General features: G+C 45.6%; 1 protein-coding gene across 2 annotated transcripts; it reads right to left on the bottom strand.

The window, feature by feature from the left end:
- Nucleotides 1-4,911: 4,911 nt before the first annotated feature.
- KLHL38 (kelch like family member 38) lies at nucleotides 4,912-12,513 on the bottom strand. Of its 2 annotated transcripts, XM_074897580.1 has the most exons (5): nucleotides 12,387-12,513; nucleotides 10,669-11,838; nucleotides 10,363-10,527; nucleotides 8,427-8,532; nucleotides 4,912-6,722 (listed from the first exon to the last, which is right to left on the bottom strand). In XM_074897580.1, the coding sequence occupies exons 2-5, from the start codon at nucleotides 11,710-11,712 to the stop codon at nucleotides 6,436-6,438; spliced, it is 1,602 nt and encodes a 533-aa protein (XP_074753681.1). In that variant the 5' UTR covers nucleotides 11,713-11,838; nucleotides 12,387-12,513; the 3' UTR covers nucleotides 4,912-6,435. The 2 variants fall into 2 exon arrangements, with proteins under 2 accessions (XP_074753681.1, XP_074753680.1); XM_074897579.1 differs by having other exon boundaries at nucleotides 10,363-11,838.
- Between the last annotated feature and the right edge of the window lie 6,370 nt (nucleotides 12,514-18,883).

Below are 18,883 nucleotides of genomic sequence, written 5' to 3'. Positions count from 1 at the left end.
CTTTCCATACTTTTGCACAGGATGAACCCTGGGCCAACACCTCGGGAGGGAATCATCTCCTGTCTGAGAACCTCAGTGCATGGCAGGGGAGTCTCCTTCAGTGGCTAATTCCTTTGCCTGTTTCAAAGGGATGCCAGCCTGCCAGGCAGCAGCAGGCAGTAGCTGTGCATGCGCTGACCCCCTGGGCTGGCTTCCCTTGTCCTGTCGTGCTTGCTAACAATCCTTATGCCAGAGGCAAAGTTTTCTTGAGAGGGGCCATATTCTGCACTGTTCAAGCTGTCTCCAAGAGTAAGAGCCCTGCCCAGGGAACAGATAAACAGAACAATGTTTGAGTCTCTGGTACTCTTTAATGTCATTTGGGGGGAAATATATGTGTCATAACAACATAAAGCAGGCTTTTTGATCTGCCTGGTGCCAGGGTCCACGTCATTTCAGCATCAAAACAGATCCAGCAAGTTCGTGGTAACTTTGCTCTCCCAAGACCTGCCCCTTTTGCTCCTTTGGTTTGTACTTGTCTCTTGTCTTCTAGCAGCCTTCCTTCACTTCCTCACCCCTCTCAGGGGATGTCACATACTGTTATGGTTAACATCTGATTTTCACTGGAAGCCCTTGGGAATTGGGCCCTTATCTCCACATACCATGCACATCAAAACGGGTTTAATCAACCCTATTAATTCCAGGGCTTGCTGCTGATCTGGATAAAACACTGCACTTTCCCAGCACTGAAGCTGTGTAGCCTAGTTTCACTTTGAAGCACCCTCCATGAAGTTTGCTCTCTGCTCCTCAGGGCTGGACACATTCCCTTATAGTCCCACAGCTCTCACAGAGAGGTGTCAGGGCTCTGCTCTAAGGCTCAGACCGGTTTTGGCTAATTTGCCAGACCAGGAGCATCCCATCAGCCTGAAAATTCGGACTTGAGTGTCCTTGGTTTCACTTCCTGGTGCTCTGGGCAGTCATTGCCACCTCCAAACATGGGTGTGGGGCACCTGTAGAGCATATCTGCCCAGCTGTTTGGTGTGAGAAGGTGTCTGAGAGCAGAAACCTCAGCGATGCACCAAGACCAGGGTAAAACTCAGGGAATGTCATTACAGCTGTGGCACTGGGGAACCTGAGAAGGGGACATGCCTTTACCCTTGCCCCAGCATGCCTGCTTTAGGGAAGGGTGCTGGGGTATGGCTTATTCATCAGAAGACACAGCCTGATCAAGAAACAAACTTCAGAGGACTAAACATGGGAGGATTAGATATAGGAGAATTGTTTATCGACATCTTCCTGACAGAAGTGGGCCAGATTCTCCCACCTTTCCCTACCTCCAGCAGTGTTTTACCACATGGGTCACCTCCAGCCTAAAGCCAAACATCTCCAACAGCTGGGGGGATGCCTCATGTTTAAAGCAGCCACAAGGCATCCACCTAACAGCCTGGGACTGCTCAAGACATGCTGCTCCTTTGCTTTTCTCGGAAAGGGTTCTTGCAAAATGAAAGAAGTGCAGGCAAACAAAGAGCCCCAGGGAGAGAAGTGACAAGCAGCAGCTGGAGCTGGCGGGTGACTTGCCGGTGGATGACAGAGCAGTTGGGCTCCTCACTACTCTGCTACTATTTTGGAAACTTCAATAAACAGAAGAGGTCAGATCAATCTCTCAGTGCTCCAGCACAAACCCTGAGGAGCCCTGTTGACTTCGGTGGCAGCAGCAGCCTGAGACACCAGTTTGTCCATATGTACTGTGCTTCATTTGGACCTTGGTCAAACTCATCAGAAATATCCACTGAAAACATTATTAGCAGTCCACTAATTAGCAGGTCTCATCTCCTTTGCTATTGCAAGTTTGCACCAAGGAATTCATGCTCATTTGTGCCATGGAGAATATGACTGTAACTTCTGTGTGGGAGCTTTCAGGCAGCTGGAAAAAAGTATGGATGTTTATATTTTTAAAAAGGGATTGTTTTTGCTGCTGTCAATTATTAATGGCTCTCAGGTCAGGCTAAGAAACAATGCCAGGGATAAATTACCCTGTATACTATTCATATATGCTCTCCCCAGTTGTTTCCTTCTCAACTAGAGGGTTCACCTCACGGTGAACTCCTTGGCATTTGGAAAAAAGAACTGACAAAAGGATGAACTTGGAGTGCCCGTTTATTTATGCATCAACATTTTTCCTACCTTGTCAGGTGTGTTTAATAAAAAAGAAGCAGGAAATGCATTATAATTATAAACACATTACTGCGCAAGAAAAAGGCTGCCCTTGGAAAGGATTGTATTGTTTGATAAATGGTTACAGTGAAAAAACACAGGCTTAACCTACGAAGCTCTTTTCTAAGATCAAAGCAGAGATTCCTGTGCAGCAGGATTCAGCTCTGAGTTTGCAGCAAGGGATGTGGAAGAAAGTTAAAAAGAAAATGCAATCTCCTTCCTTCCTTTTTTTTTTTCTTCCCTGAAACTTTTCCCCTAGTATAAAAAATGACTCAAACATTAAATATTTACTGTTAAAATTAATGGAATTAGAGATGAACCCAGCTGAGAACACAATAATTAGGGCCTGCTGCAAAGCCCCTTGCTTAAGCCCATGGAGAGACATTGTTTTTAACGGGATCTGGCTCGGGATCCTGGTGAGCCAAAGCAGAGATGGAGTTATGGCATAACCCTGGGACATCCTGGATCTCCTGCAGTCTTTCCATGTGACCTTGCCCAAACTTGCAAGCATTCCCTAATCCCAGGCACAGTTGAACCCAAGTCAGTAATCTGCCGCTGCAAAAAAACCCAAAAGTCCTTCTGGGCTGCGAGACTGTGAGTTCTGTAGGTAAGATGCAGAAGGGGTTTACCGCCCTTCTCAGCAGTGTGAGGCTGAGCCACGGCCCTGCACTTAAATAATATAAAATAAATACAGATAAAATGGAAATTGTCCAGAGGAGTACAACAAAAATGATCAGAGGTCTAGAAAACATGATTTATGTGGAAAGAGTGAAAGGTCTGGGTTTGTTTAGTCTACAAGATTTGAAACATCCTAATAAACTTTAAAGTTGTAAAAAATATATGGTATCAAAAATGGTAATCGATTGCCCTTTATCTCTGTGGGGATGGCAGAAGGTACAGCAAAGAAGATTTAGTATAGATAGTATTAAAAGCTGTGAGGTAAATAATGTACTCAAGTACATTACTTAGGGGGGGAGCAGAGTGTCTCTCATGGAGGATTTTCAATGAGTTGGACAAGTACCTGCCATGAGGGACTGTGTAACTCACTGTCCCATGGAGCAGGCTGCTTTCAGCCATGTGGTCCTATGCTTTCCATGATCTAGTGGCTGTCTCAGAATATCCAAGATTGAGACCTTAGAGGTGATGAGCCTTCACAGCATTCCCTGATTTGGAAAAAAGCAGCAGGTGCTCAGCCCTTCTAAAAGTTGTCCCCCAAATCAACGACCCTTTCTTAAAATCCTCTTTTCCTTGTCTTCCATGGTTATTAAATAAAGACCAACAAATTCCCACCTCTTCATGGGGCTGTCATTGTATTTGTGAAGTACCTTGCTGCTCTCCCATGAGGGATTCCTATGTAAGTGAGTGCTCAAATGCTCGAATATTAGGATAATGAGACCTCTGGAAAAGCATGTGGTGAATCATAAAGTGTTCCAGGTAGCAGCGGCCTTACAGACCCTGCTTGGACACTGGAGAAAGGGGTACCTTGAACAACCTTTGCTAGATGTGCTTTCACCCATAGCACCACTGAGTACAACAATTACAAAGCACTCGGTATGGTACTAGGTATTGCTCTACATGGGCCAGGTGGTGGCCAACACCTGATTAGAAAGGCAGCATCCCCTCTCCCCATAGTGTCTGCCCCGGGGCTGCATATTGTTCGCCCTGAAGCTGCGTGTGCTGCTGCCTCCCTGTGACTGAGCAACTCTGCTGGTCCTCGTCTGCCTTGGTAAGGCTCAGCAATGTTCTCTGGTTTCAGTCTTTTCTGCAAACGGCCCCAAAAGCTTTGGTCAGAGTTTGAGTCAAAACTGACCACAAGACAGAAATCTATCAGAAACCAGGCTTTTTATTTACTGTCCACCAAACCCAAATTCCTTGAATTATGAGCATGAGATGAGGAGTTTGTGAAGGGAAGGAGCACAGATTTGCAGCCAGAGTAGAGCTGGCCATATGGCATCTTCAAGGACTTGGGGGTGATGTGAGGGCTCCCCAAGGGCCAGGAGAAGGATGCTGTGCCCAGTGCTGCTGCAGCCATGCCTCTTCTTTGCAATCCCTGTTTCCTGCCCAGCTCTACAGCTGTGCAAGATACTATTTGGTCCTCACATGAATGCTGAGAAAATCACTAGTTACATGATACGGGAAATAAAAAAATCTGCTTCCAAGTGTAAACCAATGACTGTGGCAATGGTTTGCAAACATGGGGTTATGGCCCCAGCTCAGCTTTTTTTCCTCAGTTCTGGGTACAGTCACGAGCCTGGCAGGAATCCGTGTCAGCTAAAATGCATGGCAGCCACTGGCGTCTCCTGGAGTTTTGGAGCTGAGTGGGGTCACAACAGGAAGGAGTTTGGGAAGGCAGCACTGCAGGGTTAGGAGTAAACATCTCCCCGGGGCAGATGTTCCATAATTGGCCATGACAAGGCTTCTTTCTCCAGAGAGCTGGAGCTGGCCTGTGAGGAAGCAGAATGAATCACTGCTCCGGTCCAACTTGGCAAGTGCCATGATTTAGCCCTTCTTTGCATGAGGAAGAGATGATGATATAGACTAAAAGACTGGAGAAACATAGCCAAAGGCTTCCGAGCTGGGAGATGAGTTTGGGTTCCCACTCATTTTTTGCAGGTTTACTCAGATCCTTAGAAGGAAACCCTGGCAGAAAAACGCTGGTACAAAAACAATTCCCTTTATCAACAATGCAGAAGGAACAATGGAGACTCCCAAACACAAAGCTCATACAAACAATAATGACCATTTTATTTCACATTGTTAAAACACCAGTTGATATGCAATTCTTCATTCCAACCCCCCACCTTGTTAACTATTTCTGTCACCCTTCTGCTCCCACATACAGATTTATGGGAGGGGATCTTAATGGTTGGCATTGGTATCCTGCAATGTGGTGGTGACCACATGGCTGTGCAGCCTTCTGTGAAGATGAGGATTGAGCGTGGTTTCCTCATGCCATCCTGGACCCTTGGAAGTGTCTCACTTGCTTTCAAATATGAGGAAAAAGGAGTGTTGTTTCTGTCATCCTTTCTCTGAAGGGTGGTCATCAGTGCTATCTTTAAAGCTACTTGCCATCTCAGCAATCTTACCAAGCCTGGTGACCTGACGGCAGTTCACAGCCCGTTCAGTATCTGATGATTAATCCCCTCCCTTTAAAACTATGCACTTAGTGGCAGAACCCCACAAAAATATTGGTGGAGCCAGAGCTGCTTTGCCAAGTGGCAGACTCAGACTTGCTCTTCTTGGAAAGCTGGTTTCCTGTCACTGGCTTTCTCTCATCACTGTTTTCCAGTGGTTTGGAGAGAGGAGAAAAGGAAAAAAAAAATGTTCCTCCCAAATACCTCTTCTCTTTTACATCCCCTTTTTTTTCATGTGTCCTTTCTGCTATTCCAGATTTCAGGAATTCCATCAGCCAAAGGGCTTCCTAACTAACCCCACTGCTATCCCTGATGCAAAAGGAGAAGCAAGATCCCTGCAAAACATGATCCCTTGAAAAAGAAGATGCAGACAATCTTCATTTCCATCCCGCCTTCGCCTGCTCCTTCAGAGAGCAGGCAGATGGAACAAAAATCTTCCCTTCATGGTGAAAGAGGAGGAGCTCAGAAAAGTCAAATCTGCATCTTATTGCAATGTGAGAGTTCAGATCAAAGCATCAGCCTTTTGCTAATTTCTAATTTGATGTTAGGAACTTTAAAATTTTATTGCTTATGAGATGACTACCATAGCTAATGCAGGCAGCTGCTGCTGGGCTGGCTACAAGACTAGAGCTTGGGGCTTCCTATTTTAAATGCTCCCACCACTTGAAATTGAAAGCCTGGTCAGCACCGAGCAGCAAAGGGCCACGGCATGCAGCTGAGTTTGCATGTTAACAAATCTAAGTTACCCAGATCTTACTTTCCCTGGTGATACCAGCATTCCTATTCGGCTTTCATTTTAAAGTCTGTACAAGACCAAATCTTGCAGGTTCTTACCCAGTTTCTTGTTCCTGTTTTCTGCTGAGACTCTGGGTAAGGCCTCTGGGCTGGACTTAGGAGCATCACATGCAATACTGGTCAGATGAATACAGCATGAGCAAAAAGCTCATCACCTTTCTGGCAGAGTGTTCAGGGAATGACTAGTGCCACTGGTGCCTTCAAGGTCAGGAGTTTGTGTGACCCCATGAAGATTCCCCATGTGCTCTCTGCAGAGCAAGGTGGGTCCTTTCTGGGAAGGAAAGTACAAAATGTCCTGGGAAGTACAGAAGGTCATTTATAGAAGTTTAGAACAGGGGACACACTGGAGTGTAAGACATCCATGGTCGAAGAGTCTGTGTGGCAGTTTTCCCTTTGCTGTCCATGTGTCGGTCTCTGGATCATAACAGTCCAAGGAATCCAAATCCTTGATGACATTGTTCGTGGTGAGACATCGTCCTCCTGTGACGTACAGCTTGTTCTTGATGACAGTGGCCCCGTGATGCATTCGTCTGTCCTTCATGTCTGCACATTTAACAAACTTGTTGCCTTTTGTATCATAAGCAATTATTCTCCGGGTGTACCCTAAATGCAAAGCCAGAGGTGGAAGAGACAGGTGGGAATTAGCGTTTATGGCCACCAGAAGGAATGATAATCTATTTCTGCTAGTTTTCAATAAAACCTATTATACTGGTACATAACTTGGCAGAATTAAGATATCTAAGCTGAGAAGTGATGATGTACTACAAGAATGCCTGTCTGGTCATAGCTGTCTACTGAATGGAGCTGGGTACTCAGTAGCACAGTGCCACCGGTGCTTGCTCCACTCCCAAAGCCCTTGGCGCCGCATCTGTGCTGGCCACCATGCCAGTGACCCAATGGACAGCTCAGGGGTGATGTAACCTTGCATATTCTGAGAGGTAAGGGCTGGTACCAGCGCCATTGCCCTGGAGCAATGGAGATGTTGAAGCCTGGTACCCAGCAATACCCTGCCCATGTATCCCTGTAGATAACCAAGAGTTCCCATGGCAAACAAACTACTTTGGGCCATTTTTTGCAGTCCTTGAAGCCACTTTCCCTTACAAAAATCAAGACCTGTCTTGCTTAGGCCAGCCTACCCCTCTTTGTTATGATGTGACCAGTCATGCAAAGAGGACCTGAAATGTGATGAAATCTGTTTTTAAGATAAATTTTTATTTTTGTGGGTTTTACTGTTGTTGATAAACTAAGAGTGTTTGGCCGATGTTTTGGCATGGCGGTAAATAAAACCTGACCATGGTGAATCTCCCTACTTTCAAGCAAAATTGAAGATGTTTAAAGTTAACATGAATTTCTGTGGCTTCTGTTAGATAAATAAAAAATAAATTGAGAACTTAAATTCAACAGCAGCAGAGGGGTCAATACAGGCCCTTCACATTAATGCATTTGACGAGAGTTGAAAATACTGTGTTTTGGGCACTGTGATCTGAGGTCAGGGTAATCTGCTACGCAGGAGCCTGATAGACTTGGACCATTTGACTCAGGTCTCCCCTATTCTCACTGCAAAGGGTAGCAGTGGCCTCCTCCTGGGAGGTGACATCATGTATGAGTTCTGTGTGATTTGGGTTCAGTCCTCTGCTCTGCTAAAACTCCTCTATGTTTCCCTTAAATAATCAAACACATACTTTCTTGTGCCAGCCTGTGGTCAGGGGAGATGCATTAAGGTCAGCGTGTATCTGTCTACCAATGAGATGTGATCCATTCAAGTGCCACAGGCAGAGGCAGGTTGAAAAAGACACTGAGAAGTTTCCCCTCTCCGAGTGTTTCACACCCCTCTCTGGACATTTCTCATGTACCCCCAGGAGGCAGCTACACAACTGGTCAACGCCTCATAGCTCTGTAGCCCACCCACCCCAACAAGCTGTCCATGACCTTGGGGTAACCATGCTCTCCACCCTTGCAAGAGAAGCAGACATGGAAGGCCAAGCTGTGAGTCAGCAGGGGAGGAGAAGGCCCACCATGCCCTTGGCTTCCTCCCTTCTGCAGAGCTGTAACTTGCACTGGCTTTTCCCCAGTTTCCCCTCACCCAGGTCCTGCTGCTTGGGGTAAGAATGTGCCTCGTGGAGAACTTGTCCCCACTTCCAAGTCCATGAGTCCCCATGAGAGATGAGTATGGAGTGTGGACACACTCCTCCTTTCCTTGCCAAGCTCCACATGCTTTTTGAGGGAACACCCCAAGCAGGAAGGCTGTGAAATCCCACCGGAGCTGGGCAGAGGTAGGTGGGAGGGAGGGTGAAACAGAACCCTTACCACCTACGATGATAATTTGGTCTCCAATCATGACAGCTGGTGCACAGACATTCTTCACCACTCTGGTCTCCATCCGAAACCACGTATTCCTAGAAACATGGTAAACCTGACAAACAAATAAAGATACACATGCAGATGTTTATGTTGCATTTTAACTGGCAATTGTAATTACACAGGAACTTATGGTTTTTATTTTGTCCTAATGAATACAGTCCTCTGGCTTGAACTGCTGGAAATCTGAGAAGTTACCCACTTATTTTCCTAATATGTCCCCTTGGAAAGCGTTCTAGTTCTCCAGGCTTGTCTGCTCAGGAGATGCTAGCACACGCACTAAGGCAAGCTTCTCAGCTGTAAATCTTTGCATGGCCATTAAATCACTATAACCTCTGGATAATGCTCTCCCAAAGTGCAAGCCATTTCATTTCATTTTCCAGTTATTCTGTATATTCCTGCCTTAGCCTTAGTGATTTCCTGGGCAAATAAACCTCAACTTCATATAGCTCTGCTGGCAGCCACCGTGTTTGCCCAGCTGCTATATTTGTGCTGGTGGCTGGTATGCACTCAGATTGGCAAAGGGACTTGTTGATGGGACTTGGAGTGGTATCTAAGTCATCAATTTATGTGAGAAAAAGAGCTGTTGCCAGATGCTGATCATTCAGTCATCTGTATCTGGGTGATGCAAACTTTTATATCACGTCATCCGCTTCTTAATATAGCAAATATCTCCAGGACATTTCCCCACTAACTGATAAATACATATCCTTCCTCCTGATAATCAAGTAGTGTTATCACCATAAAGAAATATTGCTCATGTGCTGGCTGCCATCTTAGCCTTCAATGATCCTTCCTAGTTAGAACACCTAAACCAGTAAAAAAGACTCATGGGGAAAGTAACACTACAATGTTGATGCTAAAGCATCAAATCAGATAAGAAAAGATTTCATGTATTTTTTCCTCCAAATAGAGCATAACTGCTGAAAGCAGGCATAGAGCCAGCAACATGTGGCAGGAGCCACAATTTTAACACAACTTTTCATATGAAATAACTGTCAGTTTAAGTCCTGGCCCTTTGATGAGTGAGAATCTAATCACTCTAATGATTGCAAATCTTTGCTTTTGCTGCGAGCGAGCAGGTGTGCAGCTGAGACCCTAGCTTGGCTGCCAAGTGGAAAGCACTAATTTTGGTGAGATCATAGAATTGTAGAATCACAGAATTGTTTGGGTAGGAAGGGACCTTAAAGATCATCTAGTTCCAACTCCCTGCCACTAGACCAGGTTGCTTAAAGCCCTGTCCAACCTGGCCTTGAACTCTTGCAGGGAGAGGGCATCTGTAAGTTCTCTGAGCAACCTGTGCCAGTGTCTCATGTCTCACCAACCTCACAGTCAAGAATTTCTTCTTTATATCTAATCCAAATCTACTCTCTTTCAGTTTAAAACCACTACCCCTTGTCCTGTCCCTCCACTCCCTGATAAAGTGTCCCTCCCCATCTTTCCTGTAGCCCCCTTTAAGTACTGGAAGGCCGCTGTAAGGTCTCCCCAGAGCCTTCTCTTCTCCAGGCTGAACAATCCCAACTCTCTCAGCCCGTCCTCATAAAGGAGGTGCTCCAGCCCTCATGCTACAGGCATGAAGCCAGGCAGAGGGGTTGGTTGCTTCCTGCCACAGAATCACCTGCAGCAGCCCTGACCCTAGTGACAACCAGCAGCATTGCTGACTGACACCCAAAGAAGCACCCTGGAGCTTGGACCTGAAAAACACTCAAAAGGAAAAGTGAAAGTCTTGCAGTGCTCCCTGCAGACAAGACTTCCCTGAAACCATTTGTCAACTCATCCCGCCTCTTGCTGCAAATCACAGTAAAGTTTTTTGGGGGTTTTCATTTCCTCAGTAGGGTGAATACCTTAGATGAAACTGCCTACAACAAGCAGGACTGACCATTACCTGGATCAGCCGGACAGGGTTTTGCATAATGTCTTCTCCTCCAAAGAGGTAGACCCTCTGATCTTTGGCAGCAACAGCAGGGTGAAGGACAGCAACAGGCATGTTTGCCATGATCTCACAGGTGTTGTAGATGCTATCGTATCTTTCCACAGAATTCAGGATTTCCTGGTTTTCACCAATTCCACCAAAAGATAAAACATAATTTTTATATGCCAAGCTTCTATGGGAGTAACGTGGAACTAACATGTGCTCAACCAACCTCCACTGATTGAGTTTGAGGGAGTAAATGTAAATATTATCACTGACCGGGCTTTTCTTATTGCTGACAGGCATCCCTCCGAGCACATAAATATTGCTGTGTAAGCTCACTGCAGAGGCTTTGTACAAGCGCATGGGAAGTTTGGCCAGGCTTAGCCATTGGTTTGTCTTGTCATCATAGAGCAGGACATCCCTTGTCGTCTGCTGGCTGTCCTTCCTGCCACCAATGATGATGAGGAACTCTTGGTTGGAGTACCTGCGAGGAACGTGCATCATGGGCTTGATGTCAGGTGTGTTGGTGTTGTACAAGGAAAACATATGTCTCCATGCGGACTCAAGGATGCTCCTGCAAGTGGGTGAGGACTGAACGAGGGAGTCATTGGCGATGAAGTGGAAGAGGAAAGTTGGATGGACGTATTGAAGCCGGACCTTCTTGAACAACTCTTGGATGTAGCCTTGTCTTGCCTGGAGGTCATGCCGGATCCAGACCATCAGTGCCTCAAAGACCTGCTCCTCCTCCCCACAGAGTTCATCATCCCCAAGGTAATCGATGAGCTCCAAGGGACAAAGGTCCTTCAGGTCCTCAGAAGAAGCCACCTCAGGAAAGCATTTCAAAGCCATAGCCTTGGCTTTCTTATTCAGGCTTTGGCAGTTCAAGACTTTTGCCAGTCTGATCATGCTCAGACAGTTGTCAGGAGACAGCTTGTCTTGGAGGTACACAGAACAGGCCTCAAACAGCTTAGCATACTGCAGCATGGAGGCTGTCTCCAACAGGCACAGGACATTTTCAGCAGATATAAGAATCTCCCCTGTGTAAATGTAAAGGATAATCTGATCCAAAATCTCCGCACTGATGCCCTTCAGGGTGACTTTAGCCTGGCGACTCTCTCTGAAGTCATTACAGAACATCGCTTTGAAGTATGGACTGCTGGAAGCCAGCACGTTTCGGTGGCAGGGAATTTCGAAGCCCTCAGAGCAGAGGGTAACATCAGTCAGCATCCTGCTTTGCCGCAAAGCATTCAGCTGCCTCAGCAGTTCAGAGGAGAAATCCTGGTCTTTGAAGAGAAACTCTTCAGTGGATCCCTCCTCCATAGCAAAACAGGAGAGAGATAAATTCTGGACTTGGCAGAAAACCTCAAATTCTTAGCAGCTTTTATTGAAATATCCAGCTCCAAGGGAACAAATCAAGACTTTGATGTTGCTCTAAATATCCATTCACTGTTACACATAAAAACGGAACATGGGTAAGCACAGTGGGAAAATAGTAAAGAAGCTAAAAGGTCACTAAGACCCTTTAAAATTTTCATTAAGTTATCAGATAAGTTGCAGCTCTGAGGTCAGTACTGCCCGTGTCCCTGGCAAGAAGCAAAAGCACTGAAGTTATCTCACCAATTTGGGATGAAAGCTGGACAGCTGAAGCAATTGGTTTGTTCATTTTAATCACATTGAATAAATGTGCTTAGACATTTATTCACTATTTTAAAGTATTAGCAGTTTAGTAGCTTGCGCCTCTTTCTTCTAGCATTAGTCACTCCCAAAGAATGTAAATCTGGCAGAGCTGAACTCTGCAGCAGGGCAAAAGAAACCCTAGAGACTGGGAATCTGCGTTAAAATGGTTATTTCTTAACTCTGCTTAGCTGTGGTTTTTTTATGTTAATCAGACACACAATGACTAAATTAAGTGCCAGGCAGAACAATATGATGAGTATCTATTGTCATGGCTAACTGCTCAACCTGCAGTGAAATGGTAGGGTAGAAACGTTTACCTTCTGTTGTCCTTCACTGCATGCACTTACTCTCTGTCGTTTATTCTCTGCTGAGTTTTTCCATAGCTAGAGTCTGGATAAAAACCTATAAACCCACAGGACGTTTCTTTCAGTTGGTAAGTGATTCATAGAGGGTGATTTCTGGATGTGTTTATTCTGAAGTCACTTTTGCCGCTTTCGGGAGCTGTGCGCAGGAGCGGCGAGGCGGTGGGGCATTGTATACATTCCAGCGCTAAGAATAGGCACACGCGGGCTTCTCGCTGTTATCACATGTGACGCTGCCGTTGCCTTTTGCAATGACCTGGCCAGTGCTGAGCATGCCCGAGTGGTGTTTTTCTGGCAAATGCTTACATATAATAAATAGACACGGAGAGGAAAGTTCACTTATAAAAGTCCTGGCTGTCCATTTGGAAACAGTGGCAGGACCCTGTCCTGAAATGCCTGGGAACTCTAGAAGCCTGTAAACAGTCTGCAATGCCTCGCACTAGGTAATGCACTGTCACTGTAGTTTCATGGAGAAAGAGGGAGAGAGAAGGGCTTCCAGGGACTCCAGTGGGATAGACCATGCCTCCACCTTATGGAGAGGTCTGGGGAGCATCGGCCCATTGCAGTCTGGTGGGAGATGCTGATGCACAAGGACCCTTGTGGCCAGGGCTGCCCGAAGGTGGGCAGGGAGAGCCCAGCTACGTTTGCCAAGCAGAGAGTGAAGTTCATTCTTGGAGAAGTTTATGATATGTTGTGGCCTTTTTTGTAAGGACCTCAGCTCTCTGAAACCTTTGGGAAAGAAATTCTCAAGCAGGTTGCTTGAGGAAGCTTAGCGTTATGGGTGGGAGGACTGGAGCGGGTTGCTGAAGTGAGTGCAGCAAGCTGGAAACCAGGGTCCTGGGTTGGCAGGTCCCAGTGTGGTACTTAAGTCCCCAGCACAGACATCTTGATGGGGTCCCTAACTGCAGGTATCTGCACATGAACAAGGTGTCTGAGCTTCTCTTGCTGCCAGTGAGGTCTAGTCAGTCAATACAACTGAGTCGGATGAGTTATTCAGGTCACCAGTAAGTATCACCTGTATCTGGGCAGGTGAACAGTCCTCCAGGTGCTCCTAGGTCTCCAAGGCGCTCTGCTGCCTTAATCACATGTAGGTGACCATATTTAACACTCCCATACAAGTATCTGCAATGATGAGACTAAATCCATCCCTAGGGCTGGGATCTCCCTTGTGCCAGCAGAGAATCCTCCACAACCCTCGCTGATCCTTGACTGGGATCTCCAGCAGGTCCAGTGTGATGTGTCCCAGCTCTGTGCCAATTTCCTGCTTATTTCAAGAAAAATGGCATTGGCTGCCTATGTCTGGGTAACCGGATTGGGCCCCTCATCTATGTTGAAATTCCTCCCTTTGTTATGGGATGGGATTGGATTCAAAATGTCATTTCTAAGCATCTCTACCACAAGGAAACACAAGGTTAAAGCAAAACTCCTTCTCATATTTTCAAAGCCAAAGCTCACGGGTGAGTCATGTCTGCGTCTAGTCACAGCAAGGCAGATGAACGAAAATCGTTGGGAGCCACAGTGCCCTTATGTCAACTCCTGTGCTGCGCTGGTGTTTGCAGTCCTCCATACGTTCCTGCCCCCGCATCCTCGGCCAAGCAGACTGCAGGGATGGGGGCAGTCTGTTCCTCTAAAAACAGCAGCTTTGCATCACGGGTTGTACCGTATGTGGCCTTTCCCAGAGACTTTTCAATGCAGCATAACAACATGGTGAAATGCCTGAAGGTTAGACAAAACCCCGAAGGCCCAGACCCGCACTAATGACAGGGTAGAGTCAGGCTGGCATAGCTTTTTGGAGGCTGTGGCATTTTCCCTTCCCACACAATCTGTGTGTGTGCACGGCCAGGCAAGGTGAGGGAGGGGAAGGGCTTGAGCCACTGGACTTGATTCCTTCAGATGAGTCACTTTGAGTGTTAACACGGCAATGTTCAGCCTCTTCCCTCTCCTCGAGTAAAAAGGCAACCCGGAGAATAATGTTGGGGTGCTGGGGAAAATGCACCCTCCCCTCCTTACTTCCTGCCACCGCCTCACCAGCTGGCCATGATCTTGCTATAAATATTTAGAGTGGCATTAAAAACCCAAAAGAGAATTTCTCTCTCCTCGTCCAGAGAACATTAGCTACCCAAACAAAACGCCCTCTCACTTTCTTTCTTGCTCTGTATGTATATGCTCTCGTTGCGGTCTGTTTTGATGATTGATTTAGCTTTATATCTGTGTTCTGGCTCTAACTCTTTGATGCATGTTTAGTTATGCCTCTTCCTGGCAGTGTCTGTGGATTATTTTTTTAACCCCTAAAGAAACAAATGATTCTATCTGACTGCACTAATGACACTGTTTTATGGGGTTGGGGAAGGGTAGGTGGGATGTTCTTCTGCTTTAGATACTGATAAATGTGGCATTTATTTAGAAGATCCCAGGCTCCAGGGCTTTGCACGGTTATGCAAACTCCTGCTAACCCAGAGTACAGCGTGTGCTGTTTAAATAGCTTATTGCTCTCAGGGGGGTGGGGGTTGCTGCTCCCTGCTGAGTCCCCACACAGGTCCCTGCCAATTTGGGGCCAAGGCTCTCCAGCAATAAAGTTCCTGCTGCCTGCTTTTATGACTCGCTCTTCTTTCTTTCCCAGAGATTATGGTTTCAGACACATCTCCAACCAAGTGGGCACATCAGCATTGCTTAGTTAGGACTTCCTTCACAAATAAACTAGAAGTAATTTTTCATGTCATATCTGAGAACAGTATGTCTTATATGACCCCTACTGCTGCAGCATGACCCCTGGTGAGAGGGAAGAGCTGTTTCTTCTGTGGGACAGTGGAAAGTGTCTGAGAAAGTCTGTTTCTGAATGAGTTCTTGAGGCAGGTTTCCTAGGTTGGCATGCTACTGCCCAAACCAGGCCTGAGCCGTCTTTTTTGGGAAGGCAGGATACTGCATTAGCCACAGTAGTGGGATGTTGCAGAGATAACAGGCTGGTCTGAACACAAGGTGCAAGTGGAAAAGTGGGCTTATTCTCAGGTTACGTGATCCAGCAGCACTGTGAGATGTGATGATGCAAGTCCCCCATAGCCCTTGAGGGAGGTTGGAGCCACTGGGGACTGTTAAAAACAGCAACCCTCCGCAACTGCTGCTGTATGAACTCCATCAATGGCCAGTTTCTAGAAAATGGAAGTGTCTACCAAAGAACAACCACTTTGCTGCAATGCTGTATATATACTCATCCTTCTCCTTCTGCTCCCTCTCCTTAAGTGTTTGGGATTGCTCAGTTTTGGAATTAGAATGGTTGAACCTTTGATCTGACCTAGAGCAGCTCTTCTTATGTTTTAATGTGATGGGATGATGAAATGTCTATTATCATGCACAAAGCAACAGAGTGGAAAAAAAGCTGTAATCTAATCGTCGAGCAGACAGGTGCACAGAAAAGATTGGTGATGTCAGACAACTTCTAAAACTCGTACACTTATCCCATTACAATTCAGGTGAAAATGAACAAATATGGATAAGGAAAAGGGCTGTTCAAGGCAGAGACTTCACTGAGCTTATTCAGTGTTATGTGTGCTGCCTTGATGACTGCCACCCCCCTACAGTTATCAAGATCATACCTTTCCCCAAATTTGCAGTCTAAATAGTCAGGGTGACAAGAAAAAATATTCCTTATTATGGTCTTTATAAAACTGGAAGAAGGAACAAAACCCAGGATTAACATTCCTCACTGTAAAAAGAGACAATTAGAGGGATCATAATTAATCAGATGCCATGAGTTGGAGAGGACGGGAAGATGCCCTAAGCAGCAGTGGCGGCTGGCTGGGGTGACAGCCTTCAGCCCAGGCTGGGAGAGCAGGCAGCACCACCTGGGATGGTGTGTGCCATGGCAGTGTGGAGCTTGGTCAGTGGGCACTGACCAGGCTAAGATGGGCAACCGACACCATTTTGCTTATTATATGCTGGAGGGGAGAGAAATACAGGAGCAGAAATGAAGACTAATATGTTGGGGGATTATTAGATTTATGTATTTCATATTTACACATGCATGTAAACATATATAATGAATATGTGCATTGAAAGAGCAAAGATATGTCTATACTAGCAAATTACTGTCAAGAGATATGTGTTTACTGAACACATATGTCTGTATCTCACCTAGCTGATACCACCAGAAGACCCAACTCCCCATGTGACGTCTGGGCCAGACCTGTGAAGGAAATATTTCCCTACACCAAGCACTCGGTTTTGGACTCATCCTGAAGACCTCCTCACTGAAGAAGCCTCCACGAGTCCTGTCCATGCTTCTGTCCAGGTGGAGCCCAGCATGGATTTAGTATTTGCTTCATTGGACTGTGAAAACAGCCCTTTGACCCTGTCCTCTAGCTCCCTGGTTGACATCTCAGGTTCACTGAAGGCAATGAAACTCTCCAAACTACCAAGTAGAGAAGACATTGAAAAGTAAACAGAATCCATGTGAAAATAGGGAATTGATGGACAGTTGTACATGACAATAAGATTAAGTACTTCATGTTACTTTGGGCAACAGAAATATAATTATTCACACGGCACTGCCAGGTGTGGTCTCATGCTCACAAACTACCTAATTCTCCTTGAGTCATGGGAAGATTGGATTGGGAAGTCCCTGGGAACTCACTTAGTGCAACCTCCTGTTCACAGCAGGGCTAACCTCAGAGTTAGATCAGGTTGCTCAGGGACTTTTCAGTTGAATTTTTGAAATCTTGAAAGACTGAGATTTCATAACCTCTCTGGAAATCCTGCTCCAGTCCTGAACCACTCCCCTGGTGAAGATTTTTTTTCTGTATGTCCAATAGGAATTTCCTTTGTTGCAACTTGTAAATGCTGCCTCTTGCCCACAGAGACATCTGCTAACTTCCTTCTGCTGCTACTAGTTGCCAACTATCTCGTCTTCTTCCTATTCTTTAAGTCCAGATATCCTTATGATCCTTCTCTCTCATTCCTCTGTAACTATTTCATCACTCATTTTCTATTTAGCTGCTCAGAAAATACAATTTCCCTGAGTGTCCTATCACCACAGCTGTCATCCACATTGGTATGATACTTAATTCTGAACTAAGGCTTAGTTTAAGACTTGAGCAAATTGGGGTTTGGTTCTGATTTTGTAGGCAAGGTAACAGACTACATCTGTAGACACTGCTCTTGAAACATAAACTTGAATTTTGAACCCCTGACCTAAACTTCTGTTAGAGAGGCATAGGGAGAAGTTTTACTCTTACAGTATTGGAGACACAGAGCAACCTCCCAAGTGTCACTGCCATCACTGTATGTATTGTGTGCAGATAAAGAGATATAGCATGTAATTCAGTAATGACTTTGGCCCAGTATGTGTGGGTGTGAAGATGTGTGGGCTCCTGGCTTGGTTTCAGGCCAGTCTTTAATTAAAGAGTGAAAGATTAAGATGAAAGCAATTGTACTCTTCCTTCTTTAGTCAGAATGACCTACTAGCGTTAATTAAAACAGTCTTCAGGCAAAAATAAATTTGGCTGCCAAAGTTATGTGCTTCACATTAAATAAGGTCATAGCTGGGTTTAAAGTGTGCTGAGTTTCTAGAGGTTTCGCAGAAACCACTCATATAGCTTTGGGCACTTTTGTTGGAATATTTTAAAACAAATCCTTTGCCTAAACCAGTTCCTTCATGTGCATTTCAGACACCCGCTGGCTTTTTCTTCAAACTACATCATTTCAGAATGGGTACCTGCCAGCTTATCTTGGACTGAACATACAGTGTGACCTCTGGAGGATAAAATATCACTAGGAACACTGGACACCTAAGTTGATTATTCATCTATCCTTTCTATAGTCTCTGGTTACAGGAACCCCATAGCAACAGCAACAAGAAGATAGGCAGATCCTGTACTGCTCTGCTCTTTCTGGGTTTGAACATTAAAATGCCTTTGATAAAGGTAAATTTGGAACCAGATGGTTCATTTCAGGTTCAGGATCTGCCCCTGATATTTTTAGGTTGCTAGAAATGTTGCCAAAGATAGATCAGGCCTCTAAAATGCTGGAACACCCGGTTACACCTGTGTGACATACAGATCATCATTCTCAAAAGCCCTCCATCTTTCCCACCTCCCATTTATTTTGCGCCATTTTTACAGACTATAACTAGACAGCCAGGTAATACTGCTGTGACACTGATACAATCAGGGAGAAACTGGACCAGTACTTCAGAAATACTGTTTTCAGTGGGAATTAGATGCCATCAGCCATCATACCTCAGAGGATCTAGGTCTGAAAGACCCTTCCCCTTGCAGTGGTACTCAAAAGAGGGAAGAGGCTAGACGCAAAGAAACACAAGCCCATCTCCTTGACCCAGACTCTTCTTATTTGTCAGTCTCTGTCATGTTATTTTTCACCTATATGTTCTCTCATATGATTATAGGATTTCAGGGTAATTCAGGGAGGAAGGCACCTCCAGTGGTCTCTAGTTCAACCTC

The sequence above is a fragment of the Athene noctua genome, chromosome 2 (genome assembly GCF_965140245.1).
Source record: "Athene noctua chromosome 2, bAthNoc1.hap1.1, whole genome shotgun sequence".
NCBI lineage: Eukaryota > Metazoa > Chordata > Aves > Strigiformes > Strigidae > Athene > Athene noctua.
The sequence above is the reverse complement of the archived record's forward strand: the minus strand, read 5'-3'. Positions and strand labels throughout refer to the sequence as shown.